Source organism: Haemaphysalis longicornis, unplaced genomic scaffold (genome assembly GCF_048455015.1).
Source record: "Haemaphysalis longicornis isolate Haplotype H1 unplaced genomic scaffold, Haemaphysalis longicornis Haplotype H1 scaffold_1, whole genome shotgun sequence".
Classification (NCBI taxonomy): domain Eukaryota; kingdom Metazoa; phylum Arthropoda; class Arachnida; order Ixodida; family Ixodidae; genus Haemaphysalis; species Haemaphysalis longicornis.
Window position 1 is genome coordinate 201051107 of NW_027526203.1, and position 19190 is coordinate 201070296.

At 48.3% G+C, this 19190-nt stretch overlaps 1 protein-coding gene across 1 annotated transcript in view; it reads right to left on the reverse strand.

The window, feature by feature from the left end:
* LOC144156413 (nose resistant to fluoxetine protein 6-like) overlaps positions 1-18328 on the reverse strand; it is a 48858-nt gene extending 30530 nt beyond the window's left edge. Inside the window, exons 1-2 of the mRNA XM_077688374.1 lie at positions 17983-18328; positions 3013-3224 (exon numbers count right to left, since the gene is read on the reverse strand). Of these exons, the coding sequence (XP_077544500.1) occupies positions 3013-3224; positions 17983-18328 (558 nt within the window). The remainder of the gene's footprint in view (positions 1-3012; positions 3225-17982) is intronic.
* Between the last annotated feature and the right edge of the window lie 862 nt (positions 18329-19190).

Genomic DNA, 19190 nt, shown 5'->3' on the forward strand with positions numbered 1-19190 from the left:
TTTTTTAGAGCGAAAGCTTTCTTAGTGGGATCGATGGTGTTCTGTCAAAAAGCGAATGCATTTCCCCATAAACCGTTTGGTCGACCGAAAAGCTCTGATAAGATCTCTTGACACACGGAGCGTGCGTGAAACCGGGCTTCCATTGTGTCAAAATGGTTATATCAAAACCGGGAAAAAGGAAACCACGTATCGGTATAAATTTAGATCTTTTGTAGGTGCGTTTATTTAGTGCACGGAAAATCGTCGCATGCGTTCGTTCTTCGTTTGGGATTTTGGTATTTGAAGGTTTGAGGATCGATTGGGCGCACTTTCAGGGAAGGTTAGACTCACTTTGAGCTTTCGCGCTTCTATGAACTGTGTTTAAGAATGGATGGTAATTTTGTCATTGGGCCTGCCTACTTGTCTCTTGCCTTGTTCGCTCACCGCAGCTGTTTCCTTTACAGGGGTGAGGGAAATGAAACCGTAAATGCGTAAAACGAAATATGGCGCTAGTAATCTGTAACGTAGCAGGCGTGTCCCGAAGAGTGTGCGGAGGGTTCATTGGGTGGCAGCGAAGGGCAGATGCAGAGACACCGTTCCGGGAACAGTGTAAAAATGGCAGCCCACTACCAATTTGCACCAGGGAGAAACAGATATGTGTCATAGGATTTTGCATGGTTAAGGTGTGAAACACTTTGAAATTCATCGCAAAATGAATGTCGAGTATGACTATGTACGTGCCTCCCGGCATCAAATCTAGTCATGAAATAAGAAGTCCGCAAATGGTGCGACGTCCGTGGCCGATACCCCTCCGTTCCCTTGAAGAGGTACGCCATGCGGTGCGCGAGTGTCTGCGCACACTTCCAACGAACCCTTTTCACGCACTTTATAAGCATTGGCAAACTCGCATTAAAGGCTGTATCGTCAGAATCATACTGACACCACTTTTAACGTAAACGTCGCTCAAATAAGCTATATAATTAGGAAGAAATGGAATGGCCATGAGACTAACTAGCTCATTTCCCCCATTAAAACATATGATGTAATATGTACAGCCATGCGATTGGCTGAGACCTGCAAAAGCAAACGCAAGTTAGGCGCGGCTTAGAAGCTTGCAGAATGAGCTATTTTCACTTCAATGTAATGCATATTCATTTTATAGCAGTAAGAATAGCTGGGGAAAAAAATGGAAGGTATGAAAGTACACGTAAACATAGAAACACCAGTGTGTACTGCTGTTGGTACTGCGCACACTGTGACTGTTATGGCTGCACAGCAGCCCGGCATTTTTCGGTTGTCTCAGACGATCACTGGCCGATTGGCGTAAGCAACATTGTCTTACGTCGCTTTGTTTTCCGAGCATACACCATGTTTCACGAAACGATAACTTTCTACCGTAACAAAGTCAAGCCACGTGCAAATATGGTCGAAAACAAAGCAAAGGCGGACAGCGTTCCGGCGCAGTATGGTGGCGCCATCTATGAGGACTGAGGTAAACAAGTTTCCGCAGACCTCTGCCGAATAAACAGCGCACTAACGTTCGCTTGAAAACCTGTCCACTTTACGTCGTTGCAGGCGTCACGAAACACAAGATTTGGCGGGAGAATCAAAATGTTATCTTTAATTCATTAATTTGTAAGTGAATAAATCATCGTTTGCTGTCGGACAAGTGCTGGGGACACAATAAAACACCAAATGTATTGGTTAAAACAAACGTGTATTTTGTCTACATGGCCCCTTTTAAGCGCGGGTGAGATAATATTGAAATATAATGCAGCTTCGTGCGGCAGGGTACAATAAGGGATCTTTCTAAAATACTTAAGGTTTTCATATGTGCCACCCGCATTTTGAAAGGTGCCAATATGTTCGCGCAGTGGTGAGACGAGTGAACATGCGCACCTCTCTGTTCCGTGTCATGATCATGCATCGTCCCATGAGGGAATTGCTTTGCTTGTCAGCGCCCCCCCCCCCCCCCCCCCTTCCCGCAACATAGAGGATGTCCGCTGCCAAGTATCAACGTAACCATGCAGACGCGTGACGTAGTCATACGGCGGTTACTTCTAAAACACCGAACAAGGAGAGCGCAAGAGAAAGCGAACACCACGACTTGCAGCGGTCTCTCGCCGTGGCAGCCTATTTCTGCGCAAGACAGAACTGAGATGCGGAGAAGGTGCCCTTTCCTGCCCTCTCTTGCCGTGCTTCTTGGCCGGACGTTGCCTCGGCGTGGAAGCTACTCGTACGATGGTCCCGTACATCCTTTGACCGCCCGACACAATGATGCACGTAAGACTTCTCAGCTTTATTTATTTTAACTGCAAGAATAATAGAGGTGGAGACTCCGGGAATGAATTTGTAAAGCCGCTGTCAGGACACAATTAGATGACCGAAAGTATGAAACAAAGAATTCAAAAGTACAATATCTTATTTATAGATTGGTGGTTCGGCCGTCGGACCAGTGACTCAATAATGCCGCAGCCATACATGGCTCTGAGAAACTTTATTTGCAGCGACATCTACACTTCGTTTTTCAAGTGATTGTCTGTTTAGAAACTGCCAAAGAAGCCGATTCGGCTCTTCTTTATGATAATAATCTGCGGTGCTAGCCCTCCGTCTATGCCATTTAGTTTGCTCCGGTAGAGTACGACTTATTAGCTTTTAGTTCAGCTTAGACTGCGTTGTTGATTCTCGATGTTTAAACTTTACTTTTTTGGAATAAAAGTTAATTCTACTATTTACCTGTGTTCTTACATTTTGAACCTTTTTTTTTTAATGCGTTCGCGCAAAAAATATAAGGGAAATGTTTCTATGGAGAAAAAGAAACGTGCTCTAACGTGACTACGTGACCACACTGAGTTAATTCCTCGCTGGAAGGAATTGGGAAAGTCATAACTTTTATGAGACTTGATTTCGTACGCACCTAAACGCGCCCAGCGTCTCCCATAAAGTTGATGTTTAACATAATGTATCCGTATGTATCACATTTTCACCCTGCAGTCGCGTGTGCCTGTAGGTTACCATGGGGGATGCACTCACGCCATCGTAGACCTCTTCGTGCAGTCGCCGCACGATGTTCTCGAAGAACGGCAGCCGCCGCGGCTGCAGATACAGGGTGCAGTACTGGCCCGAGAAGTGCACTCCCCCATCTGCGTCGCGGGCAGCTGTGGAGAGGCACTGGTCGTACGTGCCCAAATCGTTGAACGTGCCCGAAATGAGGCCACCGGGTGGACGGGAGTTCGCGTCAAGCACTGCGTAAAAACAAAATGGCACTTAGTTCTCTGCACTTATAGTGCTCTATTGCGCTTGGCGTTCAACGTGAGTGCAAACGAAACGACGTACATAGTATTCTTGCATTTAGACTAAAATGCAATGCCGGGGTGAAAGTAGCGTCTGAATGCATACTCTTGATGTACAGTGGCCAGCAAAAACAAAAGCTGCAGTCTTAGAATTCAAGAAGCAGTTTCAAGGGTGAGAAGTAAACTCCAACCGCTGGCGTACAAGGCGTATTGAAAATTTTCCACAATTATTTTTTGTTCACCTAAGACAAATTATTTGATAAACAAAATGGAGAGTATACACCAAAGAATAGACTAGGCATCGTCGCCAACATGCCAGGCTAATCTAGCGAGGTTACCGTGCAGTCTCTGACTTTAACGTATTTGCAAAACCAGGTAGCTAAGTTATACATGTGAAGAATATTTAAGTGAATCCCAACTGGTCGGTTAGAGTCGCTGAATTCACTGACGAATTGGAATTGGAACATTGTGTTCGGTAAAATGGCGATCACTTTAACTCTAACCTTAACACACTAAATCTCTGTATGGGTTATCACCAGTTGGCCGCTATGGTAAATTTACATTCATGCAAAGTGTCATGAAGCTGGTCGTTAGAAGTGCTTTCAATTGAAGTTTGAACACTACGCTTCCCACCGCTGACGTGAATGCGTCTCTGCATTCGCGTCAGTGATGGGAAATATAGTACCTATTTTTCAGAGAATCGAGTTGTACAGACACCTGTAAGTAGCATAGCCATTGAAGTTAGTTGATGCCGACCATCCCAACTGCAATACACCTGCTTGCTCATCATACCCAAATGCTCCCGAAACACTTTTTTGACATTTTCCCAACATCTGAAACATCTTAAACGCCACGAAATGTCCGACTGAAATGTTGCTGCTCTAGGAACATTATAGAACTAACAGACTTGCTCAGAAGAATTGAGTATCCGCGGTAAATAAGAGGGAAACAAAACATTGCCGAGACTAAAAGAGGCAGTGGCTGCGGCGCCGAGCAAATCAGAGTGCTGTTCTGTGCTGTCGATACATTTAGCTTTTAGTATACTACCAGGCACAAAGCAGTGAGAGTGAGGGAGATAGAGGGAGTGAGGGCCTCTATAAGCTTCATCCAACCACTTTTGTGTGGGCCTGTGCAGCCGGTTGCTTGTGGTACCGCATAATAGGAGCAATTGGTCGTCTCTCCGGCCGCCACCCTTTCCTGAAATAAATTGAGCTTCGAGAACAGTTTCCTCCAATAAGGCAAAAGAAAAACAGAATTTCGTAACCACGTAATCATTCGTAATTGGCTGCATACCCACCGCAGAACTAAGAGGCACACAAGCAATTTGACGAGCATGTAGCCTTTCATATTAACTCGTAATCAACTTCGTGAGAGTATCCGATTCGGCTTTGATCGTGGACCAAGATTTTCGCCTTTCTTCAGGTCTTCGCGTACTCGTGCACTGTGAGTGCCCGAGTATGCGAAGACATGTGGACTCAGTTGCGCGCCGCAGAAGTCGGAACTTCGCGTAATCCAACCAGGGAAGCCCCGCAAGCAGCCCCCACCAGACATCCGCATCCAAATTGACGGCACCAAAGTCACGCCGACGGACACATGTAGATGCCTCGGTCTCCTAATACAAGACAATGGCAAAGCACACGCCGCCGTCAACAAGATCAAAACCAGCGTGGAGAAGATCCTAGCCATGCTGATAAGGGTTTCAACTAGAAACAGAGGACTGAAGGAAGACGACGCCCTCAGACTGGTGCAGACATTCATTACATCCAGGATAACACATTCGGCCCCGTATCTCAATCTAAACAAGACGCAAAAGAATACACTCAATACCATCATCAGAAAGGCCACCAAGCAAGCCCTCGGCCTACCCATCTATTCGTGGACCCAGCGCCTTCAAGCCATGGGGGCACACAACACAGTCGACGAACACATAGAAGCCCACCTGTCTAACCAGCGACTCCGCCTGAGCCCGACAAATCATGGCCGCGTGGTGCTGGATAAGATAGGGTGGCGCAAGGGGAGAGCAACAATCAAGAGGTCCATCCCAACTGAATGGATGACGACAATCACCACCAAGCCCTTACCCCGGAACACATTGATTGATTGATTGATTGATTGTGGGGTTTAACGCGCCGACGCAACGCAGGCGATGAGGCGAGCCGTAGTGGAGGGCTCCGGATTAATTTTGACCACCTGGGGATCTTTATCGTGCGCCGAAATCTCGTACACACGGGCGTTTTTGCTTTTCGCCTCCATCAGAAAAGCGGCCGCCGTGGCCGGGAAATGAACCCGCGACCTCGTGCTCAGCAGCGCAAACCCCGGAACACGACGCCGGGGAAAAATGATGGCAGGAGAGAAGCCAGAGATCAGGCGATTAATTCCAAAATGCAGCGTCAACGTGGATGCGTCCCTCGTCAATGGCAGCAGCAAAGCAGCGGCGGTGGTAACTGACAAAACAGCGCTGCAGTCAACACCAGAGAGCCAGCGACAGCAGAGGAAGTGGCCATAGCCCTGGCGCTCGTCCAACCGGGCGCCAGGGTGGTGGTCACCGACTCCAAAAGAGCTTACGGCGGCTACAGGAAAGGGGTGATCTCCTCAGAGGCAGCCGCGATATTAACGAAGAACAGGGCACCGGGGCGAGCCGTAGAGCTGGTATGGGTGCCTGCCCAACAGAGGTGGCGGGCAACGTCATAGCCGATTATCATACCCGAGCGATGACCCTCCGGGCAGGGCCGGACACCCACACCACCGACCCGGTGCTCACGTATAGAGAGATTACCTCCGAGTATAGGGATGATCGGCGCACCCTCCCTGAGCTGCACCGCACCCTGAGTAGGGAACAACAAACGATCATCAGGCGCATTCAGGCGGGTTCACTTACATACCCTGTCCTGATGAATAAATTCTATCCAAAAACCGAAAAGGACACTTGTCCATTTGGCATTGCACAAATAACATAGGCACTCTCGCACACATCCTGACGGAGTGCACTTTACTCAAGCCCCCTATACCCCCCCTCCTCCACCCTAGACTACCCCACCCCATGAGCGATGGGAGACCTTACGGTCCAGCCCCGCCCTGCCGATCCAGCTCGCGCTGGCGGCCAGGGGCCAGGAGCTGCTGGCCGTATATGGGTCCCGAAACCAGGGAACCGCCCCGTCCGACGTCTGAGAGGACGCCGTCATTTTATTTGAGCTCAATTAACGTTTTCTGCTACTACTACTACTTTGTGGAAGAAGAACTAGCATCCCAGTTTACCACTTCTTCCCGTGGAAATCCATATCTGGGCAAACGCAATACATTAATTTTTATTGCCCACAAGGGGACTACTGTTCTAACCGCTATGAGCACTGTGCGTCAGAAGTGTTTGCCTCTTACCCACGTATGCGTCATTACCGCACTGTACGAGACAGACTGATTGTCATCGTATACTATAGCGTGAGCCGTTAAACGCGATTGCAGGAGCAGTGAAATGAATATTCATTTATAATATTCAGCCCGTATCCAAGTACAAAAAGACTGAAATACAAGCAAAGACAGGCGACAGACGGAGATATTGACACACCGTTCTCAGCTGCCGTGCCAACAAAAAACGTCAAAAACTTCATAATTCCTAACATTCATCCTCAGTATATCCTTTCACTGCGTAGGCACGCTTTGGAGACAATTTTGAAGACCCTACGAACGTTAGCTGCGGTTCCGTCCACTGAAGTTGAAAAACTGGGAAAGGCGGCTGTCTAGGACATCGCGGGACATCGATCACAGTACCGCCATTCGTTGAAGCAGTCGCAAAGGGCAGATGTAGAAATTTTGTGGGAGCAATTGTGTTATCTCGATGATCTACGTGTTGTCACTTGTAGGGATCACACGGCTAGTACAGCTTCAAAAGTCTCAGTTTGAGCCAGGATGTCTCTTACATGAGTTCGTGCCCTAATCTAATCTATGACGCGCATTTCTCACCCCCAAGCGTTAGTACTATCACCGTTATTTTAATGGCTCATTCGACTGACCCGATGTTTCTTTTCAAGTAGCTTAGCAATGCCTCAAATTCATTCCCCAAATTATCGCCACGGGCACCCATTGGTTGTATGCCATTGTTTTAACAACGGAGCTGCTGTTGCTAGCCGTAATGTGTGGCGCGTCATGGTATGTTCAGACTCCCGACGCAATAGCCATATCGTGCACTATAGACGCAAAAAAAAAAGCGTTTCCCGCAGTTAGGTTGGCTGAGACATGAAATGACGTCATTGTGAAAAAGATATTACGACCGTCGTGACAACAATCTGAACCCGGCGTAACGCGTAACGCATTAAAAATACCAAGAAAATCCCGAGCGCTTGTGCGCGCGTGCCTCACGGCGACCACCGAGCGTCCCCGGAACGCGCATGCCTTCGGCAATAAAAAAAAACCTGGCCAAAACCCCGATGACCACCTGGCATTTCCTATAAACCAACAACGCCACAGCTGGCGCAACAACTCGGAACCTCGACGCAACTCCACGAGCCCCTGCATGCGTCGTGCACGTACCCGCCGCCGCTGCGCCCCAGCTACCGTCAAGCGCTACCACGCATGCAATGCTTGGCTTGAGGAACACGACAATATCGACTCATGTGGCGGTGACTACTATTAGCACAGTGCAAGTCGACGACAGAACAGGTAAATAAACCATTTCAAACTTGTACAACTGCGTGGTGATCTGTCCTTCAGTGCTCACGTAGAAATAAATCATGCAGCTTCGCTATGGTTCAAGCCTGGCCTGACTTAGTGCAAGCCTTGCCAGTTATTTAGTGGCGGCGGGGACCTGCTCCTCGTTGCTTGAGAGTCCTTGCCATCGCAATACAGCGCGTACTAACCTATGTTTGACTTTTCCTCCGTTGTTTGGATCAGCGCTGACAACTTCTTGAACGTGCTGTATTCACCCACCTTTTCTAGAGTTTAGTGAACTAGGCTGAAAGGGATGTTGTTGGCACGCCTGTTGGGTATACTCGACATTTAGCATTAAAGGTGCCATGAAGACCAAATACAAGTTCCGCTTACTCAAAAGATTGCTTCGTTGGAATAACTCATACCACGTTTACCGCAGACTGCAGTCCAACAAACTATACAATGTGGAAAACAGAAAATTGGCAGGCGACTCCCAGTAAGCGTATTTGCACGATTGTAACGCGGAACCCCCCACCCCCCCGACCCCCATTTATTTATTTTTATTTTTTATTTTTGCTAAAAGCAGCCTTGAAATTTCGGTGCGCGCTACAATCTGGCTCAAAAACAAAGTCGGCTTCAAAGCGACCAGCAGCATTGACATGGACACGAACTACTCTCAAATTACAACTCATTCTAATCCAAAACAATACATTAATATGACGTAAGTTTTGGTGTACCCATTCTTGAATGGTGCACCTATTTTTGAATCGTGCACTGATTCTTGGCCAGCCGTTGCACGTGTTTCTGCTTCCGCAATTAGAACATTGTTTCAGTCGTTGCTGATCCAAAGAGGTACCCCTATGAAGCGTCCATTAAGCGCAAACTATTTTTACTTGTCGACAACGAGGGAACCGGGCAGCATCATGAACATTGGGCGTTGCGCGACACGAGCACGCCACTGACGTTCTCGTGTCGCGCTAAAGCAGAGCTAAACTTTTTTAGTCTTCCCCGTGCAAATTTTATTGCCAGCAGGAGTTGGATAAGAAAATTTATTAGGAAGAAGGAATTTTTTGCCGCAGTTGCATGCGTCAAATAAAATGTCTTCTGCCAAGTACGTGTTACAATGGGCATCAAATATTTTTTAACAGTGGAGCTGTTTCGGCCGAGCTATATCCGCTTGTCGCAGAAAAAAACTTTGACGTGTTAGGGAAAGTGACGAGAAGGCAAGAATCTCAAGAGCAGGGGTTGGGAGTGCAGGTCTCAATAAAACGTGTGGTTAGGGAGGTCCCGGGAATCGAACTCGGTACCTTTACGCCGTGAAATCTGCAACCTAAGCACTGGGCCACCCCAAAGGACCGAGGGGAACGGGGCCAGCAGCGACGGGGAACGATAACATGGGAAGCCAATTGGAAAGAAAAGAATGTTTACCGGGGTCGGAATCAAACCTGGATCCCCCGCGTTATGATTGAGCTGTCGTGGCATTCCCCGCGCGCACAGCATTTCGTTTGGTTTCGTAGCGCGGGCGTTGGCTTTGGACCTGGCCTCGGGTTCTAGCACGTGCTAACGGGGTCCACTTCGGGAGACACGTGAAAGCCTGCCGACGAAACAATCCGGCCCTGCCAGTCTTGGAGAATTCTCAGCGGCAAGTTCTGGAATAAATGAGGTTCCACAGCCTGGTCTCTGACAAAGGTAGAGGGCCGCGAGCTCTGCTGTTTCTCCAGCCTTGCACCAATAGTGCAAGTTGCGCCAATTTTTTTGGAATTTTCCTAAGTAAACTTATGTGCGCGTTACAATCCGGGGCGCGTCAGCGTCGTGCGCATAGGGTAGGTTCACCCACTAGAATTATCACGCATTGTTGCATGCATTTGTGCGGTTGGCTAAGGCCAACACGATCAAATGGCAATTAAATAGGAGTTACGCGCTTGCAAAACGAGATGTTTGTACTCGACATTTTCCGCATAATATTTGTATCGCAGTGAAAACGGCGAGGTAAAGAAAAGAAGTTTTGAACGAACACCTAATCATGTACGCAGATTATCGTACAGAACTACCATCGGCTGACACTGGGACGCCGCACTGCCGGGCAGACGACTTTCTGTCACGACACCAACCAAGCTAGCATAAGCGGAACTGCCACTGACCGGACCATGTTTGCCGAGTCCTACCCAATGCTTCAGGAAACGACCAACTATGGAAAATGCCCTTAACGTGCTAATGGGTGACGTAATCTGCTTTTTATCACGAAGTTTGGTAGTCATCAGTGCAGTCATCAGCAAATTAAGTCCAAAAAATCACAGGAACGGTTGGTGTCACGTTGAAAATACTCGCAGTAAGCAGTCTTCACGCAGCGCGGGAAAACAGACGGCAGCGGTGACAAGACGCAGGGGAAACTTGCGTTGTCATTGTTAAGTTGTACCCAAGTACAGAGTGGGGCATAAAAGAAAAAAAAAAGAACACGTCTGCCTCGAGGGTGCAAACCCAAAGCAGCAGGCATACACGCAAATTTCGCCTGAACGATAGTCAATAAAGCTATTGTTAGCCATCAAACCATCACCGACCATTCGTAGTTTGTCCCAAGGACGCGGGTTCGATTCCCGGCCGCGGCCGCCGCTTTCCTGATGGAGGCAAAAAGCGAAAACGGCTGTGTGTTCGAGATTTCGGCGCCCATTAAAGATCCCCAGGTTGTCAAAATTTATCCGGGGCCCTCCACTGCGGCGCACCTCATAGTCTGTGCGGTACTTTAAACATCACAATCAATCAATCAATCAATCAATCAATCAATCAATCAATCAATCAATCAATCAATCAATCAATCAATCAATCAATCAATCAATCAATCAATCAATCAATTCGTAGTTTGGTCGAGATACGAAAGCGAAGCTTTCTATTCCTCACTGATGTCGACCATTCCGCCACCAAAGGGCACTGCAGGAAAGCCAACTTCACACAATGGGTTTCACAATACAACAATAATTGTAAGCGAGGACACATCAAGCGGCTCAAGAAAAAAAAAACGCTTCTCATGGTCGCAATCGAAACTGGGTCCCTCGAGTTGTGACGCCGACGTCTATCCGATTGCGCCATTTCGACACATTCGAAGAGGTTTGGATTTAAAGCGAATTAAGCTCTCTTGGTCTCACTGATGGCGACCGTTCCGTCAACAAAACTCTGTGAAGCCCTACAACCCCAACGAGAGCTCGAAGGGATCCGTCGCGATAAAGCTGAGTGTTTGAACCACCGTTGTCGTTGGACTAAGGGGCGTAAGTTTTTTTAACCAGGCCCAGGAACCGCTGCCAAAACGAAACACCTCCCGTCTCGCTATTTCAAGTTTCACAATTTTCTCAATTATTGCTTTTGCGGCAAGGCCCCTTGGAACCTACTCAGCTGGCCGACGAATGGCGACAGCAGCACCAAAAACAGTGCGCGGCAATGTACAGTTTACGGAGGTGTACACTCGGAGCACTTAAAATGCTTTTCGCTTGTTAGTTCCAATGGTTATCGAAGAAAAAATATTACAGCTTTTTTTTTTCACTTGTCGCCGAAATTTAATTGGATTACTGTTGTCATCAAGTAAACTGACAGCCGTACAACTTTCCGCCGCATTGCATGAGCCCTCATCTTGCAAGTGAGGCCATAACAGGAATGTTATCAGCATTGCGTTGCTTGACAAAGTAACGGAATTTTCTGATCAGAAGTCCTAAACTCGAACGAAGTGCATCGGCTATTTTTATTCTTTCTATTAGAAGCCGCATTTAAACATGGGTTATTCTTTTTAATACGAGAGTTGCCTGACAGTAACTGTCAAAGAATATTGAATGTCTGGAAGCTTTGCAAAGTACTAATTGAAAGCGGTTTCTTCCGCTCAACTGTATTTATTGAAATATAACACAATTTCCGCTGCATCCATGATTTACAATCGCCCCAGCCAGAGGAAAAACCCGCACTGGCTTAATAGACTTCAAATAAGGGGGGGGGGGCATTAGATTAGGTCACTCACTCCTAAGAACTGTACCTACGTTGTACAACGACAAACACATAACGGATGTTCTGAATTTTGCGCAATGACAAATGCGTAACCATGCAGAGCTTCATTTTACGGGTTACATTTTAAGTCCATTTATTCACTTTTTGGAAACAATGCTTGTTTCTCAATGTTCCCGGCTTCTCTCAATGCATCCAAATTTAACTGTGGAAAGGCGACAACACTTATTTTTATTAGGGCACTTCAAAACCTGTTACATCACATTCCGCGCCTAGAACTCAATGTATAGCAGCGGGAAGTTAAGCTAGGTGTATTAGGAATAGATGCCTTTAACCACGACTTCAGAACGACGAACTTTTTGCGCTGCAATTGCGTTCTCAGACGACGACGTTCTTTTCTTCATATGCTGATATGAGCAGTGGCGCAGCGGAAGCTTGCAATAATAGACCGGTGCTAGCCATACTACACCTACCCAGTTTATATCAAATTTGACAAACAAACCTCAATCACTCTGAATAGTCCTCGCGCGATCGAGCCAAAATAACATGTTCGCAATCCCTGACCAATCTTTGAATAGATGTAGGCTGAATATTTTCGTTTTTCCCTTAGAAACGAACTAGAGTCTGCGATAATTGCTACTAGCGTAGTTAAACACCCAACAGAAATTATACAAGTACGTTATTGCTCTTCAAAGGCATTTATTTCGAACGCTGAAAGTATATGAAATTATTGCATTTACAGAATAGTCTTAACACTCTTTATTCGCATGCGTTGTACATTTTGTATATCGAATTACCGCTTATATCGAACTATTTACAGATAGGAAGCCTCTGTGCTGATTTTCGGGCCTGCACGTTGCCGAGATGGCCGAAACGGGGGCTCGATTGTTTGGTGAAGTAAAAGGGAATGAATGTTGACTCGATCGCAAATCACCTGAAAGTCAGCAGCGGGCGCCATTCTGATACCGCAGCGTTTCAGGCAAGCGAACGTCGTTCACACTCTCTGCAGCGCAGCAAAATTTGATTCGCACTGGGCCGAGGACAAATGTCTCACTTTTCCTCCTACGTGCCTTGAAGCTGGGCGCCCGCTTACAAGACACCTCTGCAGGCGCCAGTCCAGCGACCCACAGCCGTCACTGCCCGCGCACCTTTCCTTAGAGGCACACTGCGGGCTTCGCTTTCCAGCGTTTGTCAAGTTAATTTTAGCGGGGAGGAAGTTCTGGCGGGCTCCGAGACCGTCTTGGCGCAGGCCGCCACCGGATGCAGATTACGGAAGTTACGCGCGCTCCTGAAAAGCGCGGAAGTCGGGCGGTGGTAGAAGAAAAAAATGGTTGGCGGTGGCAGGTGAGATAAAGGACTCGCGTAACCAGAAACGACATGTAGCCGGATTATATGAGGAAGGTGGCCGAACGGCGACAAAAACGACGAGATAACGATGTTTGCCTGTTTGTTCCGGTTATGCGATTTGCTTACGTAAGCGTGCGTGCGCATTGCTGCGCTTTGGCGGTCAAGAGGAACTGTCGCGCTGGCGCAATCCGTTTACACAACCATCCCCACTATGGGACGGAATTTTTTTCCCCAGTTCGGGATGAGGTAAGTGGCGAGCTAAGCCGATCGCAAGAAAAGAAACAAAGCAACACCATGGGCCTATACGCTTCCATGGTCCTCGTGGGAGCTGAATCGAGAGCCCGCTAGAGCTGTGACTGAGTCATATCCTACAATATATTACTCGGTCAGTCGTATTTTGTGCCAAGTTTCTGCATAAATGCCGAGTTATGCTGAGTTTCTGCAAATCATGAATAAGGGGTTGTGGAAACGAAAGAAGAAATACATGAAGATATTTGCTCATCGGAAGCTTATTGTGTATAAGAAATAAGAGTCGAGTAGATCAGTATCAAGACGAGCGCTTTTGGCGCATTGCGCTCATGGTGTTGTTGAGATGCTAACAGGCGGCGTATTATCGTTATCAATTAACGCATTACCCGGTTATCCGGTTACCCCCAATGGGTAACCGAATAACCGGTTGCATCATGTTTCATCATGTGAGTAGCAAACTGTTTCGCGAGGTAAGCGATATAAGGGCGACTGTCGGCGTAATTACCGTTGTAGCTGCGAGGGAATGAACCAGATGAAAAACATACGCGGCTGACCAAATACGGCACTGCCTCCGTTTATTCGGCCTTCACAATGTCGCTTAAATCAGTCGTCGTCATTTTATGTTTCTGCGTGACCATTTTACCGACGCCGCACCCGAGCGATCACCTTAAGGCGTCTCGACAAACAGCCATTATTTCCGATAGAGAATGCGCCAAGGACTTCTTTTATCACGTATTCAAAGCTATGTCTGGGAAGTAATGTACCACGATGAAAGAAAGGGCTAACCGCGAAGCATTGGACCGCCTATGTTTTTTCACCACATTGTTCCTTCACGACAACAATCTCGAAAAGTCATCGTTCGGTTAAGCAGCGTCCATTTCCCTGCACATCGCCGGCTTGAAAATGATCGCGACTCGTGGTGCCCGCGCAACGCCTCCCACTGCCCTTCAGACGCCGCGCGTGGGTAATCCCTTCTGAAAAGGGGTCACGGTTCGCAAAGGTCGTCTGTTCTGTCATGCGTAACGACGCAGGCAGCCATGGCGGAAAGGGTTTCGCAACCCGTCGAGCGCCGTCCGGACAGCAGCACATCTTCCCCCTTTTGCCGATTTATGTACGTTCTTATTCGCAGTGTTCTCCTCTATTCCACTTTCTTTTCTCTCGCTCCGAACGAAAGAGTGAACGATCGCTTTGAGCAAACGGGCCGATTCAACCGTACACGGCACATCCCAGTTGCGGCTCGGATGGACGTCTCCTGCCCTCGGCGCATGCGGGCAGGGTGTATACCTGTCCGCCACTTTCCGGCTCGAAAGAACGGAAGGACTCGATGCGCAATCGTGCAACCGATAAAGCTGCACGTCTGGGGTTTATTTTAGAACTTCCTCTATGGTCATGCGCTGCTTGGGTCGGAGATTGAGCGCAAGAGAGAAACACGTGCGTCCGAGTGCGGTTGATTGCGAGGCTCTCAGGATGCGCGCTTGGTCTGCAAATACTCCGAGCACACGTGCCTTGCGACCGAATGTTAATGACTACCTCGTCTGCCAACGGCCCTTGCCCTCAGCGTGTGGCTGTCAAGTGTGGAAACGCGTGATTTGCGTTGGAACGGTGAGCCCAATGTGAATACGGGGTACGGAGTCGAGAGCCCATGCGTAAAAGTGCAGTTATCGCACAAGGCGTTCGGATGCCTGAAACCAACCTCCACGAGGTGAATGTTTAATCGCACGTAATACCCATTTCGGGAAGAGTAGGCGCTGTCAAAATATAACCGCACTTGCACGGAATGTTCCTGTTATATTTTCCGCCCGACACAACAAAACAGGGGCAATTAGTAAACGTTTGGCAGAGCTCCGCAGCTTGCGCCTTTGTTCAGTAACCGCACTGAGTGGGGGCGAGTTTCGAGTTTCGTGGGTCTGCGCTGGCTACATGCAAAAAACGGCGTCATATTTTTCAACGCATTGGGCACAGCATCGAAATAACGGTATCAGCCTCGCCCTCATCGAAAAATTCTGGAGCATTTGTTTTTAATTTAGAATGAAAAGAGCACTAGTTAGGAAAATGAATTCCTAACTGTTTACTTTTTACGCGTGCTCGTTTCATGTATCCTGCCAAACATGTAGCACGCTTGTCAAAAAGACCTGCTATAAAGCAACAAACTTTTACTTAGCGGGCGGCTCATGGGTTTAATTTGGATGTGCATAGATAAAATTCTTATTGAATAGTTTTTTCGATAGTTGACGAACTTCGACTTCGTGGTCTACCCTGACAGAAAATGTCAGCTGCTGCAAAAATGTTTTGTAAATACTTATGAATACGGTAATGGCACGGATGCACGCCCTGCCAGCTAGTTGTTAAGGTGCTGGGGTGATCTTGGCAAATAGGTTGAGCTTAGACTAAGCTTCCTTAGCTCGCCTTAGACTTCTGGGCAGTAAAGGTTCGCCGTGGCAGGCATTCGCACTAGTAAACTTCCTTGGTTTCATTTCAGACGTTTCAAAATAAAGCGGAGTTATCACCCACCCAATCACTGCACATAATTTGGGCTAGGACAAACACATAACAAGATTCAGAAGCGGTCAAAATATAGGAAATCAAGGCCCTCTGTCTTGGTCCGGCATCCCAACTTGACGTTAAGAACTCTCTCACACTACCACATAGTGACCTTCAAATGCCCAGTGTCACGACATCAGAATCCTACAATTTCTCAGGGGGAATATTGCCTATAGGGTTCACGAAAGGGGAAAAGGTCCGCTACTCCCACAGTCGGCTACTGTTACTCCAGAAGAGAAGATGAAGGAAAAAATTTACTCGCTACAGATTAGGCCATTTGTATTCACTGACCTCTTTATAGGGCTCAGAAGCGCGGGATAATGGCACCCTTGCATTGAGCGCGCACTGCGATTTCCTCTCGACGGGGCGAAGAACAGTACAAGCCGTAATGGCTTGCAGCGCCAGGTTTCGTTTCTCAAGCCACTTTGTCCTGACATTGAGGCTGGAGCCGGTATTGAGGAAAGTAGCTCGAGCACACGTTGACGCAAAGCCTGGCATTGACCGCCCGTTGCTGGCAACGCGCGTATGTAAACACGACTTCGTGCGAATTGGGACGCGTACCGGCAAGTGGCACGCCCGTTCAGTGCGGCAGCGCGGGGTTGCGTAATGACGGGAGAGCCCACATTAGCCCGCGCATGGTGAGAAGTATGCGAAGCTTCTTGGTTTGCCCTTGGGAAAAGCCTCCTACGACGCGGAGGGTACGACCCCTACAATCCCTTTCTGGGCATATTCTTCGTGGCTCGAGGTTGGCCTCACAGATGCTCTCTTCGAATCGTGATTATGAGCTGGCTGCGCACCTGCTCGAAAATTAGAGCGGATAGACAGGCCAAAAACACGGGCATAAGAGCGAGATGCCTACATATAGCGTCTACAATGATTATATTTGAAGTGCTGAATGAGAGACAGCCATACGCGTGTGTGAAATGCGCATAAGGTGCGAATAAACAATAATGTCGCATTACACAACCATCACACAACGACGTTGCATGGATCCCGAGCTTTGTGTTTCATATCAAATGCGCTTAAATGAGCACATTTCCGGTTGTGTTTCCGACCGATGCTACGTACAGCATCGGTTGAATGAATTTCGGACACATTAAGCGGTATAATCTGACTCTACGGTCAGGAAGATTCCAAAGTGAAGCCCAGACTATGATAATATTTTGATAGCTGGCATCTATCTAAAATACCCAACACTACTGCGTAAAGGTTTAGGCGTTCTAATTCTGTCCACTGATAATATAGCGGCCAGAAATAGCGCTGTCCACGGGTTTAAACTGGCAGCCGAATTCCCTCTCACACTGCTCGAACTTAAGTGTCTGACATTTTGCCCCGAGGAGTAACCGTCGTGCATTCCACCATCAACCCATTCCAGCACTAGGTGCCAGCCTCACCCCCTCCCCCCTCCACAAAAAAAAGGGAGGTGAGTTTGGTAAATTGTTAAATTGGTTAGAATTTGCAGAGCTCAAACTTGAGGAGAGTGATGCTGACATGAAGTCCATGTAGGTTGTAAAATACACCAGGTTTCCCATCGCAAGTGGTAAACTTTGGGCCCTTTCGCATCTACTTCGCACAAGTTGGGCCACGTACGTTTGTGATAACATTCGTGCTTCAGATAGTTCTTCTAACAAAAAAGTTGAAATATTGTCATGATTAAGCATCAGATTTCTTCCACAGTTTATATCCGACCTGGAGGCTACCAAATACTCCTGAAATTCGCGAACGAGCCCTCCCGCTTTATTTCCGACGTCTGACCACGTACACAGCTGCTGTTTCAAAAATAGCTGCGGTATGCGTGGTCTCAGGCTATAGCATTCGTATGATCGTAATCGAAAGAATACATTGAGCATCGGGTATGGATACAGAGTGCCATTATCAGCAACAACAAATGAGTGGAAGCTTAACAGAAGCAACTTGAATAAAATAAAAGGCCATTAAGCAGGCTACTTACATCTGAGCGCCCACGGCTCAAACTTGCGCACTCCCATGAGCAGCCTGAAAAGGGCTGCCGAGCAGTCAGCAGTCACGTTTGAGCCGCTGCCCAAAGACGTCATGCGAGGCAAGGACTCCTGTATCAAGCGGTCCATGAGCGCGCGCAAACGGTTCTCCACGTCGGGGGCGTCGGAAGCCGCTGTTGCGCCGGCCAGTGGCACATCTCCAGCTGTCGTGTCGGTGCCCCCGCCGCTGTTGTCATCTTCGGCCACGGCACGAGACACCTGCGATGAAGTCGTGGCCATTCCCAGGCCGCCGAAGAGTAGGCACGCTGCTGCAAAGCCGGCCCCGAGCATCTTGAGCATTTTGCCCATTGCAAACAGACGGCTAGTAGGTGCGCACGCCGGGGATACTGTGAACGAACGCGCGTTGTTGTTCTCTGAGGGGTCCCCCGGAAAGGACTAGAACTCCTTTCGCCTCAATGGAGAGCAGAGGTTCCTTCCTTCATTCCTTTCGCCTTCTTACGCTAGTGTTTTGTTGTCCTTTTCGCCTTCTCTCACTCACGCACGCTCTCTCTCATCTTCCGCCGCCTGTGTCCGTCCTTCCTTCCTTCTCGAGGCCTCCTCCTCTTTCCAGTTCCTCGAGGAAGTCCGGCGGAACAACCCCGCGCCGGCCGGTCTACAAGAGCAGGAAGACTGGCGTATGCAACGGGCGGTAAGAACGGCGGGAGCAGACGATGGGCCCCCCGTATTTTGTGTGTGCGTACATCGATACCGATGACGCGAATGTGGGCAGTCTCACCGTACGCCGCCGCGGTTGCCTTTGCGTGACCGCCCGCCGGCATCCTTTGCCAGATCAGAAGCGGCTCCGCCATAAGCCATTATTAGAGGCTGGAAAGCGGTATTTAGCGTGGGATCCAGCGGTGGCATTACAAATGACAGCCGGGCCTTTGCGCCCTACGAGCTCGTAGCGCCTGTAGCTTCCTCAATCGTCAGAATAAAGAGTGCGCTTTGCTAATAGAACATTGCCCGGTAGGATCCAAGACGGCTGCATGCGCCTCGCCAGTGGCACTCTTGCTGTGAGAGTGGGCTCGTCTATTTTAGAGAGTTTCTCACTCGTCTATAGAAGGCTGTGCTTTATTCAGTACTTTACATTTGTGTGTGTGTGTGGGGGGGGTGATATGAAAATAAATCATTTAACCCAAATAAAAACGGCTACATTGCAACC